The 23789-nt window shown below is 31.2% G+C and overlaps 4 protein-coding genes and 1 long non-coding RNA gene across 12 annotated transcripts; 2 read left to right on the top strand and 3 right to left on the bottom strand.

Moving 5' to 3' along the window:
- Positions 1-277: 277 nt before the first annotated feature.
- On the bottom strand, positions 278-3979 carry LOC122532977. The gene is made up of 4 exons (XR_006307621.1): positions 3493-3979; positions 3146-3342; positions 1088-1819; positions 278-373 (listed from the first exon to the last, which is right to left on the bottom strand). It is a non-coding gene; the product is annotated as an uncharacterized LOC122532977 (long non-coding RNA).
- On the top strand, positions 617-8061 carry LOC122532975 (tyramine beta-hydroxylase). Its single transcript, XM_043662241.1, has 11 exons — positions 617-1046; positions 4081-4189; positions 4258-4411; positions 4684-4830; positions 4914-5161; positions 5227-5380; positions 5553-5816; positions 5897-6127; positions 6246-6374; positions 6439-6613; positions 6729-8061. Exons 1-11 carry the CDS (start codon positions 1001-1003, stop codon positions 6872-6874), a joined length of 1803 nt encoding a protein of 600 aa, XP_043518176.1. The 5' UTR covers positions 617-1000; the 3' UTR covers positions 6875-8061.
- Positions 5876-15246, bottom strand: LOC122532973 (active breakpoint cluster region-related protein). 7 transcript variants are annotated; one of them, XM_043662232.1, is made up of 15 exons: positions 14666-15246; positions 13316-13790; positions 12979-13213; positions 12617-12896; positions 12359-12538; positions 12044-12259; positions 11766-11885; positions 11452-11696; positions 11097-11394; positions 10662-10944; positions 10305-10575; positions 10026-10197; positions 9785-9908; positions 9548-9655; positions 5876-6125 (listed from the first exon to the last, which is right to left on the bottom strand). In XM_043662232.1, the coding sequence occupies exons 1-15, from the start codon at positions 14777-14779 to the stop codon at positions 6085-6087; spliced, it is 3162 nt and encodes a 1053-aa protein (XP_043518167.1). In that variant the 5' UTR covers positions 14780-15246; the 3' UTR covers positions 5876-6084. The 7 variants fall into 7 exon arrangements, with proteins under 7 accessions (XP_043518167.1, XP_043518161.1, XP_043518162.1 ...); XM_043662226.1 differs by having other exon boundaries at positions 9548-9908; positions 14666-15241; XM_043662227.1 differs by having other exon boundaries at positions 5876-6957; positions 9548-9908; positions 14666-15241.
- A 1032-nt stretch (positions 15247-16278) lies between these two features.
- Positions 16279-19628, top strand: LOC122532952 (armadillo repeat-containing protein 5). Its single transcript, XM_043662167.1, has 6 exons — positions 16279-16643; positions 16794-17014; positions 17096-17818; positions 17890-18065; positions 18146-18419; positions 18482-19628. The coding sequence occupies exons 1-6, from the start codon at positions 16398-16400 to the stop codon at positions 19413-19415; spliced, it is 2574 nt and encodes an 857-aa protein (XP_043518102.1). The 5' UTR covers positions 16279-16397; the 3' UTR covers positions 19416-19628.
- Positions 19629-19819: 191 nt separating this feature from the next.
- Positions 19820-23487, bottom strand: LOC122532950 (cytochrome P450 315a1, mitochondrial). 2 transcript variants are annotated; one of them, XM_043662165.1, is made up of 6 exons: positions 21690-23487; positions 21338-21528; positions 20895-21229; positions 20460-20684; positions 20142-20354; positions 19820-20074 (listed from the first exon to the last, which is right to left on the bottom strand). In XM_043662165.1, the coding sequence occupies exons 1-6, from the start codon at positions 22226-22228 to the stop codon at positions 19961-19963; spliced, it is 1617 nt and encodes a 538-aa protein (XP_043518100.1). In that variant the 5' UTR covers positions 22229-23487; the 3' UTR covers positions 19820-19960. The 2 variants fall into 2 exon arrangements, with proteins under 2 accessions (XP_043518100.1, XP_043518101.1); XM_043662166.1 differs by having other exon boundaries at positions 21685-21846.
- Between the last annotated feature and the right edge of the window lie 302 nt (positions 23488-23789).

Genomic DNA, 23789 nt, shown 5'->3' on the forward strand with positions numbered 1-23789 from the left:
TCTTTCTATCTAAAATTCTATCTGGATGTCAAACAAAGCATTACATGATTAATTGTATTACTTTTTAAATATATACTTTGTAATTACTGAATAATCGACTTCATCAAATTAATTGCGTTTTGGCAATTTGTAAGGTAAGATGGTAATATAAGGTATAATAATGCTAATGTATATATTTAACATAAATAGAATTACGAAAGATTTTTAAGAATGTATTATATATCAATGATAAAAGTTAATGTAAAGTAATGTAATTAAAATATATAGTTATGCATCTTGGAAATTTACCAATGTTTTATCAAAGCTGCAGTTATTTACACATTGTGTTTGTAAAACATGTTTTTGATTTCTCAAATATTCTATAATTGAAATTCTTAAAAAAGTAAATAAAGTTATTTTTTTATTTAAAAACTGAAAAAGCAAATCAAAAGCTAACATAATTATAGATAAATATAAATTTTTTATTACAAAAGTTTCTTTACTGTACTAAATAAAGAAGCACACATAGCAGTTGACTAATACATACCTCTTTAGCAAGACAGTCGTAGATGTTGAAACTTAATGAGTTTTAATTGGATTTAATTGAAAATTTTAGTCGTCCCGCAACTGTGACTGACCGAATAAAGGCATAGATGTACTCTCTTTAATCGGATTACGTAAAAAATGATGCTAATCCTTTGCAATTTATTTATTATTGCAAAGACGGAATCCAGAACAGACTATTCCAACACTATTATTAAATCATACTGTTATAATGATTAACAGTCGTGTATATGAAACATTTGTGAACACTCTTACGTGTAATGAGTTATGTGACTATTGACTACGTGTATTAAGTTCGACTTATTCCAATGACGTAAGAGTTTTATATCACAACTGTTCTGCATTTATTATTTTCAAGACGTAAATTGTCGTCTTTCTCTCTTTTTTTTTATGTAAATTATTTTATGTTTGTCATTTCAAGAAGAAATCTAATGAATTATCTTCATAAGATAATCTAATGAATTATCTGTCATGTGACAAAGATTACATATTACATGACTCATGTAAGTAGATATGTAAGTACTCAATAATGTTTTACACATACTGAAAAATACTCTAAATGTTTGATCTGTTCATCATCACATGCGCGAGTAGTCATTAACCTTTCAACATTCAGTGATCATGTTCGACCTTCCACTTGAGAAACTACATTCTCTTCACGTTCAAATTTTTATCCTTATTGTAAATTTACTTACAACTGTCGCTTCATCTGTTACTGTATAATTGGACAAATTTTACCATGATTTTATTTTTCAATATCAGCTGATTAAATCATTTCTTTTCTTCTTTCTAATTAACATGTCTGTGTTCAAAAGTTCCATTGCTAACTTGTGAAATACGATAATAAGATAAGACATGTGATTTTCAACGAATCAGAGATTGTCCTAGGTGGAGTAGTGCTTCTAAAAACTATCACTATTAGTTCAGTAAAGCAATTACGTAAGATCAGATCGTAGACGCCTTTAATTAGCTGAAGCGATTAAAATTTCCAATTACATTCAATCCAATCTCATCGATTTGTAGAAATTACTGGCACCTTTCGGATCGTGGTCGTCATTTCTTCGAGAAATCTGAAAATTCTTATTAATTGTCAATTGTTATTAATTCTAAATTAATCCTTATCACAAGAATACTGATATTTTGGTTGTATTTAGTAGAAATGTTAGATGAATTATCTATGACAAACCAATATTTCACAATTCAGTCTATTCTTTCACAAAGTTGCATCATTGATGGTTGACAGAAATTGAAGTAACCCTGAATATATTCTGCATTTCTAAAAATAGATTGTTTGCGTAAATAACGTAAAGTATTTCACAATAAGAATTATTTGCTAATTTTATATAAATAATATTTAATAAACTGTGTAATTTTTTTCTACTAATTTTTTTATTTGCTTTTTATTTCAAGAATTTATTACATATTCTTCAATTAAGTTTTCCACTATATAAATGTTCTAACAAATATATTACTTTTTTTTTTTAATGAATTAGAAACATACTCACATTTACAAGAACGAAAATTCACATAAATAAGATCAATTCATTTTTATTATATATTAACGGTGACGCGATCTCGTAATTGTTTAAAAGCAGATAACTCATCGTTATTCAACTTTCTATAAATTTAAAATGGTTACGGGCAATGCTTTATCTTTGTAGAAATATTGCAGTAAAAATAATATCACAAATATTCTGATTTCCATTAAAAACAATCTACTTAACAGACTAAAAAGAAATTAATATGCGTATAGATTGAAATGGAAAACGATAAGATTTATTAAATATAAAAAAAAGTCACAGATTTTATTATAACTCGCAAACTATTGTAATCCATGTAGATTATTCGGAAGTCAAAGTTTAAGCGAAATCATTTATCTGATTGTCAGTATATTTGTGAGTTTATGAAAGCAACCGAACCATTTTTTATATAATCAATCACTAGTCAAGAAAAAGTTGCAGTTATTGATCCAGATAAATAATCCGATAGTCATCCAATTTTCTTCTTTCAGATAAGATCCTTTAGAAAAAGAAGAAAGTTAAACGCAACAATACCTTAAAAAACAAGACATATTGAATATTGATTTCAATATTAGTATTGTGTTTGAAGCTATTTTATTCGCATCAAATAAAGCCTTACGTGAGAATTATTCTCGCAATAAGAGCTACGGAATTTCTTGATTACGGTCGGAAGCAGAAGCACGCGCCATAAATGGAATGTAATATACGCCCTCTGGTATTCGATTGTCAAGATATTTTCTCGAAGCTTCAACGTTTTTTATCCCTCTCGTTTACGAAATTTATTTGACAATATAAATATTTTAATCCATTAAGAGACACACACCGTTCCAATTGTAATTTGTTCTTAGTCAATATTCGTTATCGAGTCCTCTCTTTTTAATATTGAGGATATGAAAGAGAATTCCAATCTTGTTTAATACTTTTACTCCTTTTGTCTTAATTCTGCGCTTTTGCAAATTCAAAGAAATTGAAGTATCGCATTATAATACTCTGTTAATTGTTTACTCTAGCTCTCTGTTTAATTATAACCTTTTTATTGAGAAAAATTGTCATCAACAGCAAACACAATAGTTCTAACTTACGTTCTAATTAAACTTCATAATTATTTTGATACATCTTTCTATGAGTTTTGTTGAAAAAAATCAGAATCACTTGAACTTGATCGCAATTAGTGTGATTTTCTGTTTATTGGAAACTGATGACCTCGATAATCTACTTTCGAGTAAATGACGACGATGAAGCCAGGAGAAGATGAATGCAGATAATAAAGCTTAGATTACTAAAGTAAAAAAATATATACAATTAAAAATATTAAAAATTATGCAAGGTTAGAAATAAATATAATATTATCGTTTAAGATTAGACATTATGTGCTATTTGTATTTTGGTAATGTATACAAGTGTAAAGTTAATTATTAATTTTACATACCTTTATTTGTATAATTATTTTAAAGCAGTAAATGTTATTTATTAATACAGATATTTTCGTGGCAGTTATTCTAACGATTACACTTTCAAAATACAATTCACTTCTGCGCATGCGCGTCTATTATAAACCTTACACATATAAACTGTACGATATTAAGAGAATTAAATAATTTACATAAATATTTTCTTCTTTTTTTTGTATTTTTATCAATTAAAAATTATTACTTTTTTTTGTTTTTACATGTTTTTAATAAAAGAAATTTGTATTGTATTGTGATGTAATACCTGTCATTGCGCATGAGCACCGCAGAGAATCGGCGGCAAAGCAGTATTATACGAAGTCTTCGTCCTTTCAGACCATTTGGGATCTTTTAGTAGAAATTGACAACAAGAAAGTAGAGGATCACGAAAATGTCTTTGAAACTTATTTAAAATTAACCGAAAAAATCGCATAATCGTACAATCGCTCAATAAGTTCCAAACAAGAAACGAGTAATTTTTTCAAATAAACAGAGCATTGACTTAAAGAAGAAAGAATTCAAGATGTTCTCGAAGATTTATTTACTAGTTTTATTTGTTATTTTAAAAGATATATCGTGTTTATCCTGGCATAATCATCATCAGAGTAGAGAGAATAATTCGGATAGAAAAGATATTCATAAAGTTCCGCTTGGTTCAGAAGCCACTTTTCATTGGAGGTATATTATTGCAATGTTAATTAAATCTGATAGGGTTAAAAACTTGAAAATTGAAAAATAATTTTTAGAGTCGATTTTATGAACGAAATGATAATCGCAGAAGTCCATTATATAGGCGTCGATAACGGTTGGTTTGCCATCGGTTTCTCAGATTATGGTGAACTAAAACCTGCTGATTATTGCGTCCTGTGGATCGATTGGCACCGTCAAATACAATTACAGGTAATCATGATAAGTTTATTTTTGTCAATTTTCTAATATTCTAGTAATTAATTTAATTGTCTAATTTTCTAATAATTAAAAATAAATAATACTTGCACGAAATATTATACAGACACTGTTATATTCAATTAATATTACTAAATTTTAAATTGCTCCTCTATAAAACTCAAAATAAAAGTCTTATCGTGTTTCCTCTCTGTAATCGTTTATTATATACAATTAGATACATTTTACATAAATTACTATATATACTATATACATATATATTTCAGGATGCATGGGCAGATGAAGAAGGAAAATTAAATCTCGACCTCCAACAGAATTGTGAGAATTTCGCGTGGAGAAGAAGAGGAAACATAACGAAGTTCACGTTTTCTAGGAAGTTTGATACTTGCGACGAAAATGACTACATCATGGAGGTAAATTAATTACAAAATTAAGAAACATTAGTCATTTTATTATCATTAATTCTTTAACAGAAGAAATGTTTAAAAATTCTTAGAGAGGTACTACACATTTAGTATGGTTAAAAGGTTTAGGACCATTATCGTCTTTAGCTGGTTTGCAAGTATCAGACGCAAAAGCTTCTGGTATGTCTAGAACAGAGTTAATCAGAGTACTCCACAAGAAACCTACATTTCCATCAAACGCCTGGCAATTGGAATTGTTAGCTGATCATGTGAAAGTGCCAAATAAGGAAACGACTTACTGGTGCCGAGTACAAAAATTACCACTTGTTTTATCTCAAAAGTGAGTCTGTCCATTAAATTTCAATAAAATTCATTTGAATTTCTTATTTGAACTATTATTTGTAGACATCACATTCTACAGTTTGGCCCAGTCATACAAACAGGCAACGAACACTTGGTTCATCATATGGAAGTGTTCCATTGTGCTGGTTCGGTAGATCTTGAAATTCCTATGTACGATGGTCCTTGTGATGGAACTAATAGACCGGAGACAACGCAGGTGAACTTAGTTTCTTAAACAGCACAATAATATTAATTTGATGACATTTTTTCAAATTATTAATAATTGTTAATGGAATTAAAAAAATTTAATGTTACAAGTTATTCTTTAGCTATCCTTCAAAATCTGTTTTGTCAAAAACAATTAAATATATTTTTATCTCGTTTCTTAGATATGTAAAAAGGTTTTAGCAGCTTGGGCAATGGGAGCAGATGCTTTTATTTATCCAGAGGAAGCTGGTCTTTCAATTGGTGGCGAAAATTTTAATCCTTATGTCATGTTGGAAGTTCACTACAATAATCCCGAGCTCCAGGATGGGAACGTCGATTCTTCAGGAATTCGTTTTATCGTTACTAAAAGTCTTCGAAAGTATGATGCAGGTGTAATTGAATTAGGTTTAGAATACACTGATAAAATGGCAATTCCACCACAACAGGTAACGAATCATAGCATATATGTATAACTAAAAAAATATATATATAATTAAAATCGAACTTAATAACAAAACCGTTGTAGGAAGCCTTTATTTTAGCGGGACATTGTATACAAGAATGTACAGGTGTTGGTCTCCCACAACAAGGAATACATGTTTTCGCATCCCAACTTCATACACATTTAACTGGCATAAAAGTTGTTACTCGTCATATTAGAGATGGGGAGGAGTTGCCTTTATTAAATTATGATAATCATTATTCCACTCATTTTCAAGAAATTCGTCTTCTGCCAAAACCTATTATCATTTTGCCTGTAAGAATTAAAATCTAATATTTTGTATAATTCATGTGATGAACTCCATCATATTATACGCATATAATAGATTTTAATGAATAAATAAAAAAATGATAATAAAAAAAATTAATTACAGGGAGATTCCTTAATAACAAGTTGCACATATAATACGATGGATAGAAAGAATGTTACTCTTGGTGGGTTCGCCATTTCCGACGAGATGTGTGTGAATTACATTCACTATTATCCTAATGCTCGATTAGAGGTATAAAAAATTAATATTTTTTTATTAATTAAAATTTAATAAAGAAGCGGTTAATGTTCCTTAGGTTTGCAAAAGTGCTATTAGCGACGATGCTTTGAGGACTTATTTTCGCTATATGAGAGAATGGGAAAATCAATTAACTATTGCTGATAATGGAATTTCTGCGAATTACAAAAATATCGAGTGGACCAAAGTTCGCGTACAAGCTTTACATGATTTATATGAAGCTGCGCCATTAGGTCTCTAATTGTATAATTTATTAATGTATTAAACATCTGAAGTTTTGATTTTGATAATTTAATTGGTAATTATAATCTGTGATATATAATGTTCGATTATATAATGTTTGATCAGGAATGCAATGCAATGGTTCTGATGGATCTCGACTTCCTGGACTATGGGACAACATAGCTGCCACACCAGTCAAACTACCTTTACCTCCACCAGCTCGAAATTGCCCGGATTCGTTATTGAAACAAGAAATAATAAATTCTATGTAAAATTCTTTTCTTGTTATATAGTACTATCTATTTTTGAAAACATTAACGAGATCAAAATTTACGTCTCTGGATAATACACAAATCTGAAAATTAGTGAAACATAAACAAAATATACTACATTTATCATTCATATAGATTTACAATAGTTTCCATAAATGTTTAAAATTATTCGCTTATGAATAAAATACTTTACAAATAATATACTTCGTTACACACATTCAATTAATCTATATTCTTTTAAGATCGTTTCGTTTAATTATATTATCTTGAAAGAATATAGTTTTTTTTTTAAGCGAAAGCAAGAAAAAATATAGCTTAGATTACAATACAAGGTGCTCAAAGTTAATGTACTCTATGTAAAAGAGAAGAAACTGAAAGACTATTAAAAAGAGTAGCTTAGGATAATGATGAACATTATTAATATAAAAGTTTATAAACCCCCAATATATTTATGCATTTTAAGGATTTCTTTTTTGGCAGTACATTGTCTTGCTGCGAGTAAGCTTGCTTAATCGAACGTCTGTTAACAAATACTTGTTCTATGAAAAATTGGTACTTGTAAAATGTGGAATAATAAAAATAATCATAGTTATAATAATAATAATAACTTCATAATAATAATAATAATAATAATAATAATAGTAATAGTAATAATAATGATCAATAAATCAATCAATCACGATAGCTGAAACTTCATCTTTACACGTTTTACGAATGTACAAAAGAGAAACGCGCCTTAACGCTAAATATGATATAAAAATTAAAAATATCCAATTATTTACGATATAATACACATGGGCGGGTTATACATACATACATACATATACACGCACATACAGGCTGAAATCACACACACAATAGTTGCCTTGTTCGCTCAAGCGCGAAAATTACTTCCGGAATAATAACAATATGATTTTTTTCAGTTTCTCTTCTCTTGTAATTTGTTCTTTTTTTTCTTCAATTTATTCAATTCTTATTATTATTCAATTCTTATGCACGACTCCATCTTTTATCGAACACTCATTAAAGATTGAACACTCATTGTCTTTTACAAATTACAAAGTTGTTCTCAAACATCCTAGCATGTAAGGAATTCTATCGAGTATTAAATTTGTACTGCCAAATGCACTATGTATTTCAATCCTCTGAAGCAAACGTTTCCAGAAAAAGGTATCTTCTTTTTTTTTTTTTTTGTTTAGTAAAAAGCAATACTTCTAAAAACCTAGTGAACACGAAGATGTTCGTAAGTAAGTTTATTATGTAATAATAGAAAAATACCATTGCTTAGTACTATGATATAGTTATTTGATAAAAAGTGAAAAAATTTTGTTCAAAATTTACAAAATATTGAAGATATGAGAGAGAATTCATCTCTTTGATACTTAATTAAGCTGCACTTAGACTTAAAAACATTAATTTGAAAAGGAAATTTAAAAAATAGTTGTTAAAAAAGATTAATTAAAAAGATTTCTGTGTCTCACTGATAATACGGTAGAAAAATGTACACAAACATATATATTATATATATAATAATAATAAAATAATATATATTATATATATTATATATATAATAATAATAAAATAATATATATTATATATAATATATATAATAATAATAAAATATAATATTTTAAAAATACATATACAAAATATGTATGTTTAATTTATCAAAGTGTTGGAAGAATATATTTTTCTTTTTGAATTTTATGAATAGATCTTTGAAACATCGAAGTCATTAAAGTTATTATTATAAATTAATAGCTAAGACAGCTTGAAAACAAGACAAATATGAGTCTAACCACAGCTTAAATATTAAAAACTTGATTTTAAGTTATTCCGTGATATTTCTTACAAAAATTCAAGAATGTAGGTTCTTTCAAAATACTTTTACAATAAAGAATAGATTTGGCAAAAAAATGTGGCTTTCCCAGAAAACATAAATATTGTGACAAAATGGAATATAGCCAGTACATTTTGCATATACTATTAGAAGCTTTGATTTGCACATTTTGAGGAACGTGCTTCCTGAAATGTTTAGGAACGTGATTATTTTGAATACGTGGACATTCTTGTGGACATATACGTAAAAAAATTTAGATTCTCTGCTAGGAACACACTCCATTAGAAAAAGTACTTATTTTCTAAAGTGTGGATGCGTTAACGACCGGCTTCCATATTTATGTTTCTCTTTCTCTCTTACTCTCTCACACCCTCTCTTTCACGGGAGAAATTTTTCCTTTCTTTCTTTTTGGAAATGTTTGTAGAATCATCGTATAACAAGAAATCGCGGCTATAATTTCGCGCATATATAAGTATAAAATATATATTAAAGAGTTTAAAGTACAATACGTATTCTTTAAGTCCACTTTACTACATTATTGTAGTATTGTTATGCGTACCAATACAAGAGGAATTTCACCCATCAAGATTTTGTCAAAGCCTGTCTACTTATGCGTCTAATTCAGCGTTGTATAAACGATACGTCACAAAACTAATAAAATATATATTATAAAAAATCATTAATTTTACATTACAACGTGAGTTGCTACGAGCCTAATTTTCAATCAGACTCGCGGAAAGCAGCTAACGCTACGATATATCAACAAGGACCTCTCGACTAGAGTGATTGATTGTTCTGTTGCATATGCATTTGCAAAAAACAATAAAGTATACCGGCCTGTGCCATCACGTCCACGGTCCCCGCAGCTAATGGATCTCGACTCTTTGCATCGGATCGCGAATTCGTACCAGGGCGCAAAAGCGTCGGTCCGAACACCGTCGCTAAGTTGTGCAAAGACATTTTATTTTGAGCCTCGTGTTTATTAACTCTTATTAAATGAGTAAGTAGAAAGTCGATGACCGCTTTGTTCACAGCTGGCAGACTTTCGTATACTCTTCTAAGAGCAGCACCTTTTGATAGCTCGCCAGTTTGAAAAGCTTCTAAAAACGCTGGATAAAGAGCATCCGTAAAGAGAGCTTCTGGCATTTCACGGAGATATAACTTGAGCACACCTGTTACAGAGTGAACGTCAACCTAGAAATATAAAAATAAATTCATATTAATGTATAATTAATAAAGATATAGATTTTAAATAATGAGAAAAAAGGATTTTCTTTGTGTTTGTGTGACTGTGTTTAATGCATTAATTACCTCTTTAAGTAGTTGTTCTGCTTCATACGAATTGCTTTCAAATGATTTACGTAATTTTGTTAGATCGGAAGCAGAGCCAGAAACGCGATACAGTCCCACTTCTCCGACCCCTCTCCTTTCCACTTCCCTAACACATGCAGTTACAATAAAAGGAACATCGCGTTTTTCACGTCTGTAAAAAATATATAGATCTAAATATTTATGAAAGATTTAAATAAACATTTACAATAAAAAGATTTGAATAAGACTTCACAAGAGTTCAAAAGTCACAAAACATACTTGCACACTTGTTGAATTTTAGCTCCAAATAAACCTTGAGGTTTAGCAGATGGTACCCGTCTCAATGTCACTTCACTTGGAACAAAACGAAGAGCTACATCTAACGTAGCTGGGCCTAAATTTAGTGACCTCTCTACTTGATCCGACTGAAGCCAAGATCTACTTAATCTTTGTATGCATTTGCCACGTAATACAGAACGCGTTCCACACTCTTCATACAACAAAATTCTAACATTTTGACTTCCTTCGAGTTCCACAACGAATGTTTCGCCTTAAATAAGTTAAAATTAAATAATTAATTATAAGAAATTTATTTATTTAACAATACAATGATCTTTTGTAAAAATAAAACTTTACCCCAAGTTGGAGCTTGACCTCTCGCAACTCGACTTCTTGCTCGTTTAAAATAGTGTCCATAACTATCAACTTCTACAATAATGTAAAGATCTCCTACTCTATCTAAACCAGGCGGTGTTAAACCAAGCAAAGTTAAATGAAGGTCGCCTAGTAATAAACTTTCATCGCGTCCTGATCTCAGTAAATAACTTCCCATATCTGTTTGAAGATAAGTACGACAAGCTGTAACCCAAGCCTGTAATTCGTACATTGATAAAGGTAATGGCCCTGGAGGTTGTCCACCCTGAAAAATTATGTTTATTGTTTATTTTCTTTCATCAAGTAAACTTAATCATTCTTTTTAAATATCGTTACTTGGATCCTCGTGTTGGATTTAAATAAATTTCATTATTAAATATCTTTATGTTATTTATTCGAAATCTGTGAATTACGCACCTTTGACTTATCTAGGTACATATGGGAACGCATTACCTGTTGCAATGCCTCCACTGCTTCAACCCATTGAGAACGTTCAAATTCACTGGATAGAAAGAATGTGTACGAGTTTTGAACTCGATGTTGACTTTTATGCGCAACGCGTAATACTAAATTTGGAGATGCTAATACCAATTGAGCTTCAAGCTCAGCAAGTTTCTTCCTATTTTTTTCTGAACCTCTACCACCGAGTCTAATTCGTTTCTCATCATTTCGTTCTTCCCAAAGTATCTGATCACGTACTGTACACGCCTGTGACCTGAATATGTACACTTTTATATTTTATTAAGAGTAAATAATAGACTTTTACACATACCTCAAAGCTACAACATTAGCTGGACTAGTTTCACGAGGTTCAACACCATCTTCTGTCACTACCGCCTCTGCCACTGATACATACCACTTTAATTCAAATGTAAATTTGTCTCTACCAGAAGCTTTATACTTTGCACAAGCAATTACATCATTAAAAAGAAAAAGATGTCTCAACTTTCTATGACCATCGGACAATTCTACTACAAATGAGTTTTTCACTAATCTCCGTTGTGCTCTATCATGACTCTAAAAAAAATATAGTTTTAAATACCACTAAATTAATAATAGTTTTAACTATAAGTATAGTTTATTTACCGGAAACATTGACTTTGTTTGGATAATATTAAATTCGTCTAGAAAATTTCTTGTCATAGCAAGAGCTTCTGAGAGTGGTGCATGATCTGCATGATTCACTGGTGTGTGTTTAAGAAGATCCTACAATCAATTGAACGACGATGCGAACTGAGATAAGATAAAACTTACGAAGTATATTTCCACATCATTTTATCAACTTAGCCAATCAGCGCTTTATCAATATGTTTCCATACCTATATAAATTTGGCTAATAAAAACACATATTGTACAATACTTACATGCAATACTAGCGCATTTTTTTGTACTCGAGCTACTGGCTTATGCAGAAGATCTTCAAGAGATAAACCTGGTCCTTTTGGAAATCCTCTAAGTCTTATATCCCTTGTAATTTCACCGAATTGAGTCGAATGTGCAGAACACCTTCGCACGGTATCAGTAGCGCGAGCATAATTATGTAAAAAAGCTCCGTATAATCCTATATTGCTAGCCATTATCTTAATTTCCAAATTCATGATAGAACATTAATAAAATAAATTTCTCAACATTAAAATAACATAAGTAATGTTATATTTCTTAATATATATCGTTCTTACTTTAAATTGTTCACCTATAGTAGTTTTACTATCCCATTTGTCTAATTTCTTTCTGAGACCGTCTAAAAATGTCTGATGTAGTGCATGTAATTCGGGAATCTTATAAAACATCGTACCAAATTCATCTTCAGAAATAACAGGTTGAGATGTTGTTAATGTCGCTCTGATGGCTTTCATGTACTATAAACAAAATATATCTTTTTAACCAAAGTAATGTTATTTATACATATTATAGAAAACGATAGACACATTACATACCTGTAACATTACATTTAGACACTCGACATAAATAGTTTCGCTCTCTACCACCGAGTTTACAATACATTTAATCATAGACGTTCTGTCATCTTCACGGTCTTTACATTTCTCCTGTCGACGAGGTGTAGTTGGTGTTGGTGATTCTAAACTACCCTCACTTAGACTTAAAGGTTCCGCGTCGCTACTACCAGTTTCATTATCGGTGCTAAGAGCGCGTAATAAGATTGGTGGTGCAGGACTTGCACCCTCTTCATCTTCGCTATCCATTGCTGCTCGATGTCTACAAATAAACAAATATATTACATATTTTTTTTATGTAAAATGATTTTAAAATCAGTAATATTTAAATATAAATAATTTACTGTATAAAATAATCAATGTTGACATAATTGCTCTGATTCCCTGGAGAGTCAGGTAACGACGGTGGCCTCCTTGGTGGTGCTCTACTGCCATTATTATTTCCGACAGGTGGAACACGTGCATCAATATATACATATTCTCCTGTTTGGTCTAAAGCTACAGAATCATAATAAGGTTCCTCTTCAGATATTTCCGCATCACCATCTTCTCCATCTTCATTAATTGCATTTTCTAAATCTATTTATTAATTGTAAATATGAATAAATCAAATACAATTATAAAAAAAATAATATAAAATAAAATAATATAAAATAAAATAATATAAAATAAATACAATACCTTTTTCATCTTCTTCTTTGAGAGATTCTTCATTTTTATCTTTCTTTGAACTTCCAGTCACTTCAATTACAGTGACATAATTACTTGGCACATCTGGGTCACTGTTTCTTCTAAGTTCAGGCACTTTATCAGGACTTTTTGGTATCTCACTTTTGGGTCTTTTGCTTGTATTAAGAGTAGAACTCAGTTCAGAAACACATTTGTCCTGAAATTTACTTATATCTTCACGCGCGGGCAGAGATGGAGCTGATGATTCCACGTGTTGAACATTAGATGAGCTTGTAGAATCTGTCAAATTATTCTCTGTTACTTGGCAGCTATGTTGATTTTGAGATTCTGTAGATTGTTGTTTGTCAGGCGTGGTTGCAATATTAATATTTGCCAACTGCTTATGACGTTCAACATCAGCCAACAATCTTTCTAAATATTCTACATAAAATTCTTCTTTTTCAAGTTCTTCTCTCAAAGCGGTCACCTGTGAAAACAGTAGCAATTTTCCAAAATTATTTTTTATACAACTATATTGTGAAATATAAATAATATATAATAAACTCATCTTTTTAGTGAATGATAACAGAACTGAGATAAGCAGATAAATGATGAATCAGTGAGAATATATACTCACACAGATGAGGATATTTAGTATATTTTCTCAGTGTATTGGAGAGCTAAATATATTTAATGATTTAATTTTCTTCAGAGTTATGTAAATATTTTTTAAAAAATTTATATATAATTATATATAATAATTTATATATAAAATAAGTAAATTTTTAATTAATATGAAGTTAATACAATGAACATAAATTCCACCAGATCACTTTGAAAATATCATTTATAACTTAATTTCTCAGTTAAGCAAGAAATTAATATGATGACTCATAGGATGAAGTTCCCAATGGCTCAGCAAGGATGAAAGTTTTACATAATAAGAAGCTAATAATCTATTAAACAGTCTTCTTAAAAGTAGATTACAATTAAACATCTCCAATGTAATAACTCTTCCATTAATTACTTGTAAAAAATAATATAAGCTAAAAGTATACTAAGAGTATTACAAGTATATAATGTTACTATATTAATATACTTTCATTACTTTTAAAGAACTGCATCGAATCATAAATAACATATTATAACTTCCAAAATAAAACCTACAATCAATTGTTTAATTCAAAAAGAAACAGTGATCTCATGGTGTTCCATGTGTAGCATCTCTAATTTTTATTCAAACAAATAAATCTACAAAGAAAGAAGGTATTAACATAAATTCTTAGAAACGTCATTATTGAAGGAAACTCTGTCTTTGTAACTGTGACGATAATAATACAGGATTTCCGACTGGATTCTCACCTTCTGTTTATGCTTGACTAGGTTGGCCCTGACGTCCTCTTCCCAAGCTGCCGGCAAGGCGCTGTCCGGGAATCTTTGTACCCAGACACGCTGGAAATCCCCGAAAACGCTCATTACTTCACTCCAGGCCGTTTAAAGGGTGGACTCCTCGGGGATAGCGATGATCTCGGGCACGATTTCAGGCCGCTGTGTACATTGCATGGGCGCGGCGATCGCGGCTCTCACCCGAATTCGCCTGATTACGATCTCGTTTCGACGCAGAGAATCTATTGAAACGGACGTGTCGTCGTAACGAGGCATAAGTCGTTCGTTTCGTTTGCGAAACGATCTCCCCACCTGGCCACACGCCACAACGTTAACTCAGAAAGAACAACGAGACGAGCGTCATACAACCGCTGTCATCTTGTCGACATCTCCTGCGTAGCTCACGCTCCGATCCCCATGCCCTCTCCTATCATTTTGACGCCTTCGCTATACTTCATTCGCGGACACTGCCCTTCCTCGGGCGCAGCAGGTGCGCTTCACGCACGATGGATATTTTTCATGGTGCGCTTACGCAAAATAGAAATTTCCTCGTCTGTTGCAAAATTCAGCCAAAAATTCTCGTTTTTCTTTTCGTTGACAGATAAAACAAAAAAAGAAAAAAGAAACGATGCTTCTCGATACGAGACGAATTGTACATGAATTGATCTCGCTTATTTCCGATATTAGATTAGCGATGAATTTTAATTTCGACGCGTGGCAATAATTTTGTTTTGGATTATGGAATTGTTTCTATGTTGCGAGAAACTTAAATGTATATAACATACAGCAAAAATATCGACGATATTCAGCGTAAATTACTCTAAAGTTATACGTCCGAAAAATAGAATCTATCTATCTAGATCACGTTATGTTCGTAAAGATGTGAATTTATATAAACATTCATGATCTAACATACAAAAGGAAAAATACAAAAATAATTCTATTCTGTTTTGATGTCAGTGTGTATTAACAAAGTCGTTAACAAATTACATATTTCAAATTACCAAGGTTGGCAAAAGTAATTTTCTGGCTAATTGCACCGATCTTTTTATTACAATTTATCGTACATTATAATGTACGTTTTCTAAAAGTCTATGTCTAACATTATTGAAAAAGAATCACCTCAGACTTCTTAAATAATAAGTTATAATAAATACTAAATAAATATTAAATCTATGTTATTATCTATGTCATAGAAATTACTAAAAATTATTATCACTATTCTATCTTCTCTTTCGAACGATTAATATGTTGTACAATTGCTTTAATTGTTATATTCCTCAATCTTATACATATTTATTAATCTATTTATTAATCTATATACATCTATTGTTAGCTATTAATTATTATATTGAACTATCACGAATTATATTGAAAGTATTGTAGTGCCACAGTGGGCATATTTTAAACTAAAATCAAACAGCGGGATATTTAAAAACATAATTCTGCAAAATAATTATTTAATTGTACTTACAAAACTGTAAATTTAAACGTCAAATTCTCGTAATTTATATTGCAGAATCGTTTTCTGAATAGATTCTAATAATAAGAAATTATTAATAAACTGAATTTTTTTTTCACTTATTTTTGTGTTACTATACGGATGTAGCTGTCAACCTTGGTAGCAATACACTTTAGAGGTTATGTTTCTTTTACAAAATTAACGAATTTTCATTAATTTTTCCACTTATTTATCAAAATACCAAATATGGACGAGAAACAAGACGGCCCAGTATTGAAAGAATTATTAAAATACATAAAAATAGAATCAAAAAGTGGGATTTTGTCATGTTTAGTACGACTTAAAAATGATTCAAAGTGTTACAAGCAATTTGCCAAAGATGGAGGATTAGGCATTTTAGTAAATTTACTGCATTATCATAATACACAAATAGTGAACATAACTTTAAGTATTTTAGCAAACGTTTGCCTGAATTCAGATGCAAGAGAAAAGGTAAAAATATATTTATTTTCACATATCTTTAAAATCATTTAATAAATTTTATTTATCATATACTTATAGTCTGTCATATATATATGAATAGATTGATTGTTGCTATACAACATGCTTATTCATAATAATGCAATATAAATTATTTTTTAGGTCAAAGGATCTAAAATAGCAAGTCGCGTGGTTTCTATAATAAAGCATATCAAACTAGGTAATAATATACACTGCCGTGCTTGTAGACTCATTGGAAATTTATCTGAAAGTGATTATCATGCAAAATCATTATGTGAAGTTGGTGCAATTCAAGCTTTGGTTGATCTTTTACAACTAGATACTTATGTGCAAACTTACTTAATGGGTGTCAGGGCAATAAGGTATTAGAAAATTAATTTATATATATGAAGATAATATCAATATTTCTTGTTAAGTTCTATATATTTTTTTTTTTTTTATAGGAATATTTGGAGTATATACGAAGGTAGTAGAGAAGAAATTTTAGAATCTGGAGTAATATTTAGAATTACAAGTTTATTAATATTAGCAAAAGAAAAATTAGAAACAAATAAAACAGATAAAAAATATATGGAACTAATAGAGACCTGTTTAAAAGCCATGTGTGCTTTTTTGTCCACATTGGATCCTCGAGTTGGAAAACAATTAAGAGGAGGAAAAAATATACAGGGTTATAAGAGTATTATACAATGTTGTGATATGCATAATAAAGTAGCGATTAGATGTTTATATAATCTTTGCCATATTACGGAATGTCGTCCAATTTTGGGAAATTTTGGTGCTATTGAAAGTTTTATCGTTCTTATCAAAGATCGCTTAGAATTGTCTAAGGAGACATTAGTCACTTTATGCCTATTTTGTGTAGAAGCTATAAATCGTGCGAAGGTTAGAATGGGATCAGGTTTGGAATTAATGTTATCTTTATTAAAAGATATCAAGAATGAAAAATATCATGCCATATTATTACATGCTTTAGCACAATTTGTCCATGACGAACCAAGCATTACTATAATGCTAAAGAATGGTTTGCTTGACGTTTTAGTTACTAGATTGAAAAAAATGGCAATTGAAGCTCATGAGAAAACGAATGTTTCAAGAAAACGAAAAAGTGATACTCCTCCTAATAATCAAACACAATTGAAATACATTGCGACAAATTTAGGAAGGTACGTTCACGAAATTTAATTTAATTCTTTAGTTATGAAAAACGTAATGTTTACTTCTTTTTTATCTACAGATTTAGTTCAGACTACTATCGAGATGATTGGAGTCCAGGAAGTGCTACTAGTGTTTCCTCTTCGCCTCCTAGTACACCACCGTTACCTTTTTATGATTCTATTGAAAATGACGAAAATACCGAAGATAATTACAGTCCAGTTTGTAGCGATACAGAAATGATGGATAACGAAGATGGTAAATTAATTTATATATTTTGTAACTTAAATCATTTTAAAAATACTCGAGAATAATAACTTCTGCCTCATTTTTTTTAGAACCCCAAGAAGAAGTAGAATCATTAAAAAGTTGGAAATCAGTAACTATAGAAGTAGAAGAATCCCAGAATGTAGAAAAGGAGAGGAAATTGTGGGAATGTCCATACACCTGGGAGTTTGGAAATTTATGGGCGTTATTATTATTAAGCCACTTAAGTCTTTCAAATGATCCAATTGATGGATTGGCCGATCCCACGACCATTGGACCGTTATTAGCTTACATTAGACACGGAAAAAATATAAGAGCATCTAGAATTTTAAATAGAATTATAAGGTAAGTAAAACACTTATTTTACAAATAAAACATATTATATATTAGAAAAATTTTTTATATAGAAATGGAGCGTATTTAGTACCATTATTAAAACAGGGCTTCGTTTTTGAAGTTCAAACATTATGTGGGTCTGAACATTATACAAGACAACTGTGCGCCGTAGCAGAAACAGGCGGAGCGATAGGTGAACTTACATCTATATTGCTTCGCGGAAAGGAAGCTCATAAATTGATTATCGCAGTCTCGATACCATTTATAATTAAATCGCGAGATATTCTAAAATCATTGCTGAACAATCACGGTGGTCTTCAATTAATATTTCACATTCTATCTGATCAACAACATGTCCTTTATGAAAACGCTATTTGGTCAATTTGTCGTCTAGCAAGCACGTTAGAAATTCAACCTGAGATTATAGAAAAATGTCAAATCACAGAAACCGCTTCGACTGATTTTCCTAGAGTATATGATAATCATCCGAAACCTGCAACGGTTACATTCGAACTGGACGATGGTACGACCGTCGACGCTTGTAGGCAAACATTGTGTCAAAAATCAGACGTATTCTCCGCCATGCTTGAAGGGAACTTTTCGGAGTCAGGCAAGAAACGTGTCAAATTGCGAAATACATCAAAGGAAGGTCTTAACACGTTGTTACTAGCTGCAAATGGAGCAACTTTCGAAAATAGAACTATCGAATCTTTATTGGATGCGGTGCTACTAGCTGATAAATTCCTCATGGCTGATATATCGGATATTCTTACACAAAGTTCTATCTCCAAGTTGAATTATAAAAACTTCAGTAGGGCATGGAACTGGGCGAGAATGAATTCGTGTCACGAACTGAAATCCTGTTGTGTGAAAAGGTTTCTGACAGCTCAAATGACAAATCCTGAAAGAGTCCAAGCGTTTCAGGATTTTTCTACCACTGGAAGTTTTCATGAATTCCTAGACGAAGTAAAGAAAATCATTAACAATGTCTTGTGCCAACGTTAATGACGAGTTAATTTTTATACAATTGTGATATTTAATAATGAGGTAAGTGACTGCTTTAATCATTTAATAAACATTCTCTAAGTAGGAAGCAGTTAATGAAACTTTTATATAATAAACTGTCTGAGTCATTCTATACTTTGATCATACTTATTGTGAATATATTTTAAAACGTGGAATTGATGTACATTATAAATATACAATTTATAAATGTCATTTAATTATATATTGTAAATGTACAATTATATATTAATTAAATATATATATAATATATATATTTAAATGTTGATAATTGTAAATAATTAACTTACACGTGCACACATGTATGTATGTATGTATGTATCTATGTATGTATGTATGTATCTATGTATGTATGTATGTATGTATGTATGCATGTAGAACGAAAATATTTGAACGTCAGTTTATTCAATATAAATGTATACGGGTAAAACATTGCTTCGAAGAAACAAGTAAATAAAAAACAAGAAATAGAAAAAAATACTCTCCTATACGACGATACTTCATTTCGTTATATTACACATTATTTGTTATGTCCTTTCTGTCAGCTTTAATTTTATCGACTTCGAAGGTACAGATATCAAATGTAAAATTAATTCCACTTGATCCTTATTTATACATTCTATTTTGAACGACTTAACTAGCTGCAATTTTTTAAGATAAAGTCAAATAAATTCAGTAAATCTTGATTTAATTTCATTATTTTCGTACCTGTGCTAATGCAAGCGATATTTGTATTTCTGCCAATTTTCGACCAATGCAGCTTCTAGCACCTAAAGCAAATGGTAAACTACCATGCGGATGCATTACACCTTGGTAAGTACCTTTTTCCGTTCTGATCCATCTTTCCGGAAGGAATTCATTTGGTTGCGAAAAGTTCGCTGCGTCGCGACCACTCGAATAAAGTGATAATACGAGCAGTTCCTATAATATCCAAGAATGGCTATTTTAATATTTATTATTCATTGTAAATGATACATGTAATATATATTTATTGTAAATGACACATAGTAATATAGATTTACTTACCCCTTTTGGTACAAAGTAATTACCAATCACACTATCTTTTGGTAAATATCTAGATATAAATGGAGCTATGGGATAGAGTCGAAAAGATTCTTTAATTACGCCTTTTAACAATGGTACGCGTAATAAATCTCTCTGCGGAACATCCTTCAATTGTTCAAATAATTCTTCTTGTTTCTCAGGGTAATTACACAACAGTAGCAATGTCCACTGCAAAGTGGTCGCTGTCTGAATACAAAAAACACAGAATTAGTTTTCGAGTATTAACAAATGCATAAAATATTTAATTCTTAAAATATGATTTAATTTCTTTTTAACTTCATTCTATTTATTCCATTGTTTATTAATTTTTAAATTCAAATAAAACAAAAAAAGAAGAAATTTTTCATTTAAACTTTAAATGTAAAATTTCATTTTCTCAACTACATTCGATCTAACCGTATCACCAGCTGCCAAAATGAAGTCGGTAACAATGCAGATTGCATCCTCGGCTCGGATACCTTCATCCATCATTTTTTTCAACAAACCGTCGCCACCTAATGTAGTCATTTCCGGTACCAGTGTTCGAACAATTTCGAACGCTATATCAGCAGACGCGACGAATTTCCTCCAAACAGGAAAGCGTAAATTCATAGCTAGCTTAGCTGGTATCACAGATAATTTAGCTGAATATTCAAATATTTTGTACAAGACCTCCGCCAATACTTCGAAGTCTCGAGATAGCTGTTGCTTGTAATAATGCCAACACGATCCCATTAACGTAGCCATCATTGCTGTAAAAAAAAAAAAGAAGAAACAACAAGCTTCTATAGATATCTTTATCTCTCGAATTTTCAACTAAAAAAAAATCTTAATTAGACTTCAATAAAATTTATTTTTACCCTCGAGGGACCATTGATAAAGTTGAACCTGTAAATTCGTTATAACAGCATCGGTCTTGATCTGTTTTTGCCATTTTTCCCTGAGTTCGACAGCCGCGTCTTGACACGGTTGGAACATTAAATTCGTTGGATCTGGCGCCAGCATCACTTTATTTAAAATCTTACGAAAGTATATCCATTCTTCGCCGTCCCTATTCAAACAGAAATTTCACTTTAAAAGTTCCATTTAACATCGTTGACACCCGGCGTCGGTGGTAAAAATAAAAATGAGAGATTCGTATTTTTATTCCACGACCTTCAAACGTGCAGCTATTTTTAGTTTTTAAGAGAGAGAAGCTTAAAATTACTGTACATGAACAGCAAACCGCGTCGACATTTCCGTGTCTCGTTGTACAGTGTCCAAGCTTCTGGTAAGAAGTGTTTCGGCGCGGACCCTTCCAATCTAAAAACTCTTCGAAACTCATGTGTTGAGTTTACAAAAACTGCTGTAATTGGACCTAGGCGTTCCCTGTAAACTGAGCCCAATTCCTTGTGCCGTCTGTCAACGTACTCGTGTTGTCTCTTTGGACCACCGGCGAGAATAAACGACAGAAGCGTTCCGAAAACGGGGATACCACGTGGCTCTGGTGCTTCTTGCACAATAGTTTCAGTCGCAGTCACCGCCACTGTAGCAAAATTTCTGTCGCGCGACTTCTCGACGACTGACTCCTTCGATCGATTCGCGCCATCTATTGATTTCGAGATATCGGAGAGATCATCGATCCTTGGTGTTTGCGTCGCGCCAGTATAACCGCAACCAGATACGCAGTGTTTCGCCGCGGTAACGCCGTCAGATACCTTCACAGATTTGCCGGTTTTCAAAACATTTTGCGCAACTTTCAGCTTCATCATTCCTCTCTCTCTCTTATCTGCCGTATAATGCGAAAAATAACCGATGCTACGTTATTACTTCGTAACGTGTATTTTACAACTACAAAACATACGTTGCGAATACGTTCGTGTTAAAAATTTCAACCTTCCTTTCGTCTTTTTCTTTTCTTCTTGCAGGCGAGACGTTTCCTCATCGAAATCTCAGAAATGACTTCATCGGAATGCGAATCGTTTAACGCCACTCTCGAAGGAGCTCTTCTTTTCTTTCTCCGGGTGTCATATTTGATAACTCGAGTTCAATTCGACGATAACACTTGGCGGACAATTCAGAGCGGCGATAGTATCTTTTCTATGATCATTGCGTTTAATGCTGATCCTCGCGTTAATCTGATACTGCGATCGATTATAATTCTCTCTCACGGTGAAATGCCTTTTCAGGTTGCACTTGATTCCGAACACCTCAGCAATTATTGCGGTTTCCGGTTCCGGTAACCGGAACTAGGCACGGTAACAGGAAGTGAGGAATCGTAAAAAGAGAGCGGAATTCATGGAAGATATTGGAGTTACACGGTAGTTATGAAACACTGGTAGACACGCAAAGAAGAAGATCGAATACCGTTTACTATGACCGTTAACTAGAAGCCGTTTACCCCTCCGCTGCAGGTTTCCACTTTCTTCCACGAGAATTCCTTCGTTTTGTGATTCACTGTGTTCTTATTTTCAAACCGATTACAGTGGCGTCGAGATTAATATTAGAACGAGCGATTAGCATAAATCACCGTTTGTACAATTTCATCAGTTGTCTTATTATCTTAATAGTTATTCACAATTATTTTATACGTTATAGGATCCGTATTGTGCGTATCCCATAACAATTTCACGATGCTGGTATTAGAGAAATAATGAACGCACATTTATCATATATTGACAATGTATAATAATATTTTCCTTGGTACGTACTTTTAATTGTTATATATATAAATCAATAGATAATCACTATAATAAAAGCCATAAAAAAAAAAATGAAAATGTTATAAAACAGATAAATCATACCGTTTATTATAGGATGATATTTGTATCTATAATACTAGTCTTTCTATAAATATTATTATTGAACAATCAAATCAGCAAATTTTTTTATTTTTAGAGAGACCAAAACACTAAAATTGTTTAAAGTAAGAATAATAATTTTTACACTATCAGATTGTTTTTCAACTGTTAGCAAACACTGATACTTTCTCACGATTATCCCGAGCCCCTGTCGCCCGACTACTGCACGCTGTTTAACAGTTTCGAAGATATTTAAATCTCCTACTGAAATTTCTTACATCGAGTGGGGGACCACGTGTGAGGTTCCAAGAATAAAGGATTATGAGCTATATAAAATTTCATTCAAACATATGAACAAATTTATGCTTTATCCTACTATAATATAATATAATATAATATAATACAATATAATAAAATATAATTATTACATTGTATTTACTACTACTACTTATTTACTAGTACTTATTATTACTAAAATATTTAACGCCTGAATCAGTTGAAATTTTATATTTATTAATTTTAATACAATCTA

This window comes from Frieseomelitta varia, unplaced genomic scaffold, assembly GCF_011392965.1.
Source record: "Frieseomelitta varia isolate USP_RPSP 00005682 unplaced genomic scaffold, Fvar_1.2 scaffold_485, whole genome shotgun sequence".
NCBI classification, from domain to species: domain Eukaryota; kingdom Metazoa; phylum Arthropoda; class Insecta; order Hymenoptera; family Apidae; genus Frieseomelitta; species Frieseomelitta varia.

Bases quoted from the DNA above. Each gene is read 5' to 3' on its own strand.
- LOC122532975 (XM_043662241.1), top strand. From the start codon at position 1,001: ATGAATTATCTGTCATGTGACAAAGATTACATATTACATGACTCAT. The intron at 5,817-5,896 runs GTAACGAATCAT...AAACCGTTGTAG, and splicing joins TGGCAATTCCACCACAACAG to GAAGCCTTTATTTTAGCGGG. The intron at 6,375-6,438 runs GTATAAAAAATT...AATGTTCCTTAG, and splicing joins ATCCTAATGCTCGATTAGAG to GTTTGCAAAAGTGCTATTAG.
- LOC122532973 (XM_043662225.1), bottom strand. From the start codon at position 14,779: ATGAGCGTTTTCGGGGATTTCCAGCGTGTCTGGGTACAAAGATTCCCG. The intron at 13,791-14,665 runs GTGAGAATCCAG...CTGTTTTCACAG, and splicing joins TAGTCAAGCATAAACAGAAG to GTGACCGCTTTGAGAGAAGA. The intron at 10,945-11,096 runs GTGCGTAATTCA...ATAATTTTTCAG, and splicing joins TGTACCTAGATAAGTCAAAG to GGTGGACAACCTCCAGGGCC.
- LOC122532952 (XM_043662167.1), top strand. From the start codon at position 16,398: ATGGACGAGAAACAAGACGGCCCAGTATTGAAAGAATTATTAAAATAC. The intron at 17,819-17,889 runs GTACGTTCACGA...TTTTATCTACAG, and splicing joins ATTGCGACAAATTTAGGAAG to ATTTAGTTCAGACTACTATC. The intron at 18,066-18,145 runs GTAAATTAATTT...CATTTTTTTTAG, and splicing joins AATGATGGATAACGAAGATG to AACCCCAAGAAGAAGTAGAA.
- LOC122532950 (XM_043662165.1), bottom strand. From the start codon at position 22,228: ATGATGAAGCTGAAAGTTGCGCAAAATGTTTTGAAAACCGGCAAATCT. The intron at 20,685-20,894 runs GTTAGATCGAAT...TTTTGTATTCAG, and splicing joins TTTTGGCAGCTGGTGATACG to ACAGCGACCACTTTGCAGTG. The intron at 20,075-20,141 runs GTACGAAAATAA...AAAAAATTGCAG, and splicing joins TATCGCTTGCATTAGCACAG to CTAGTTAAGTCGTTCAAAAT.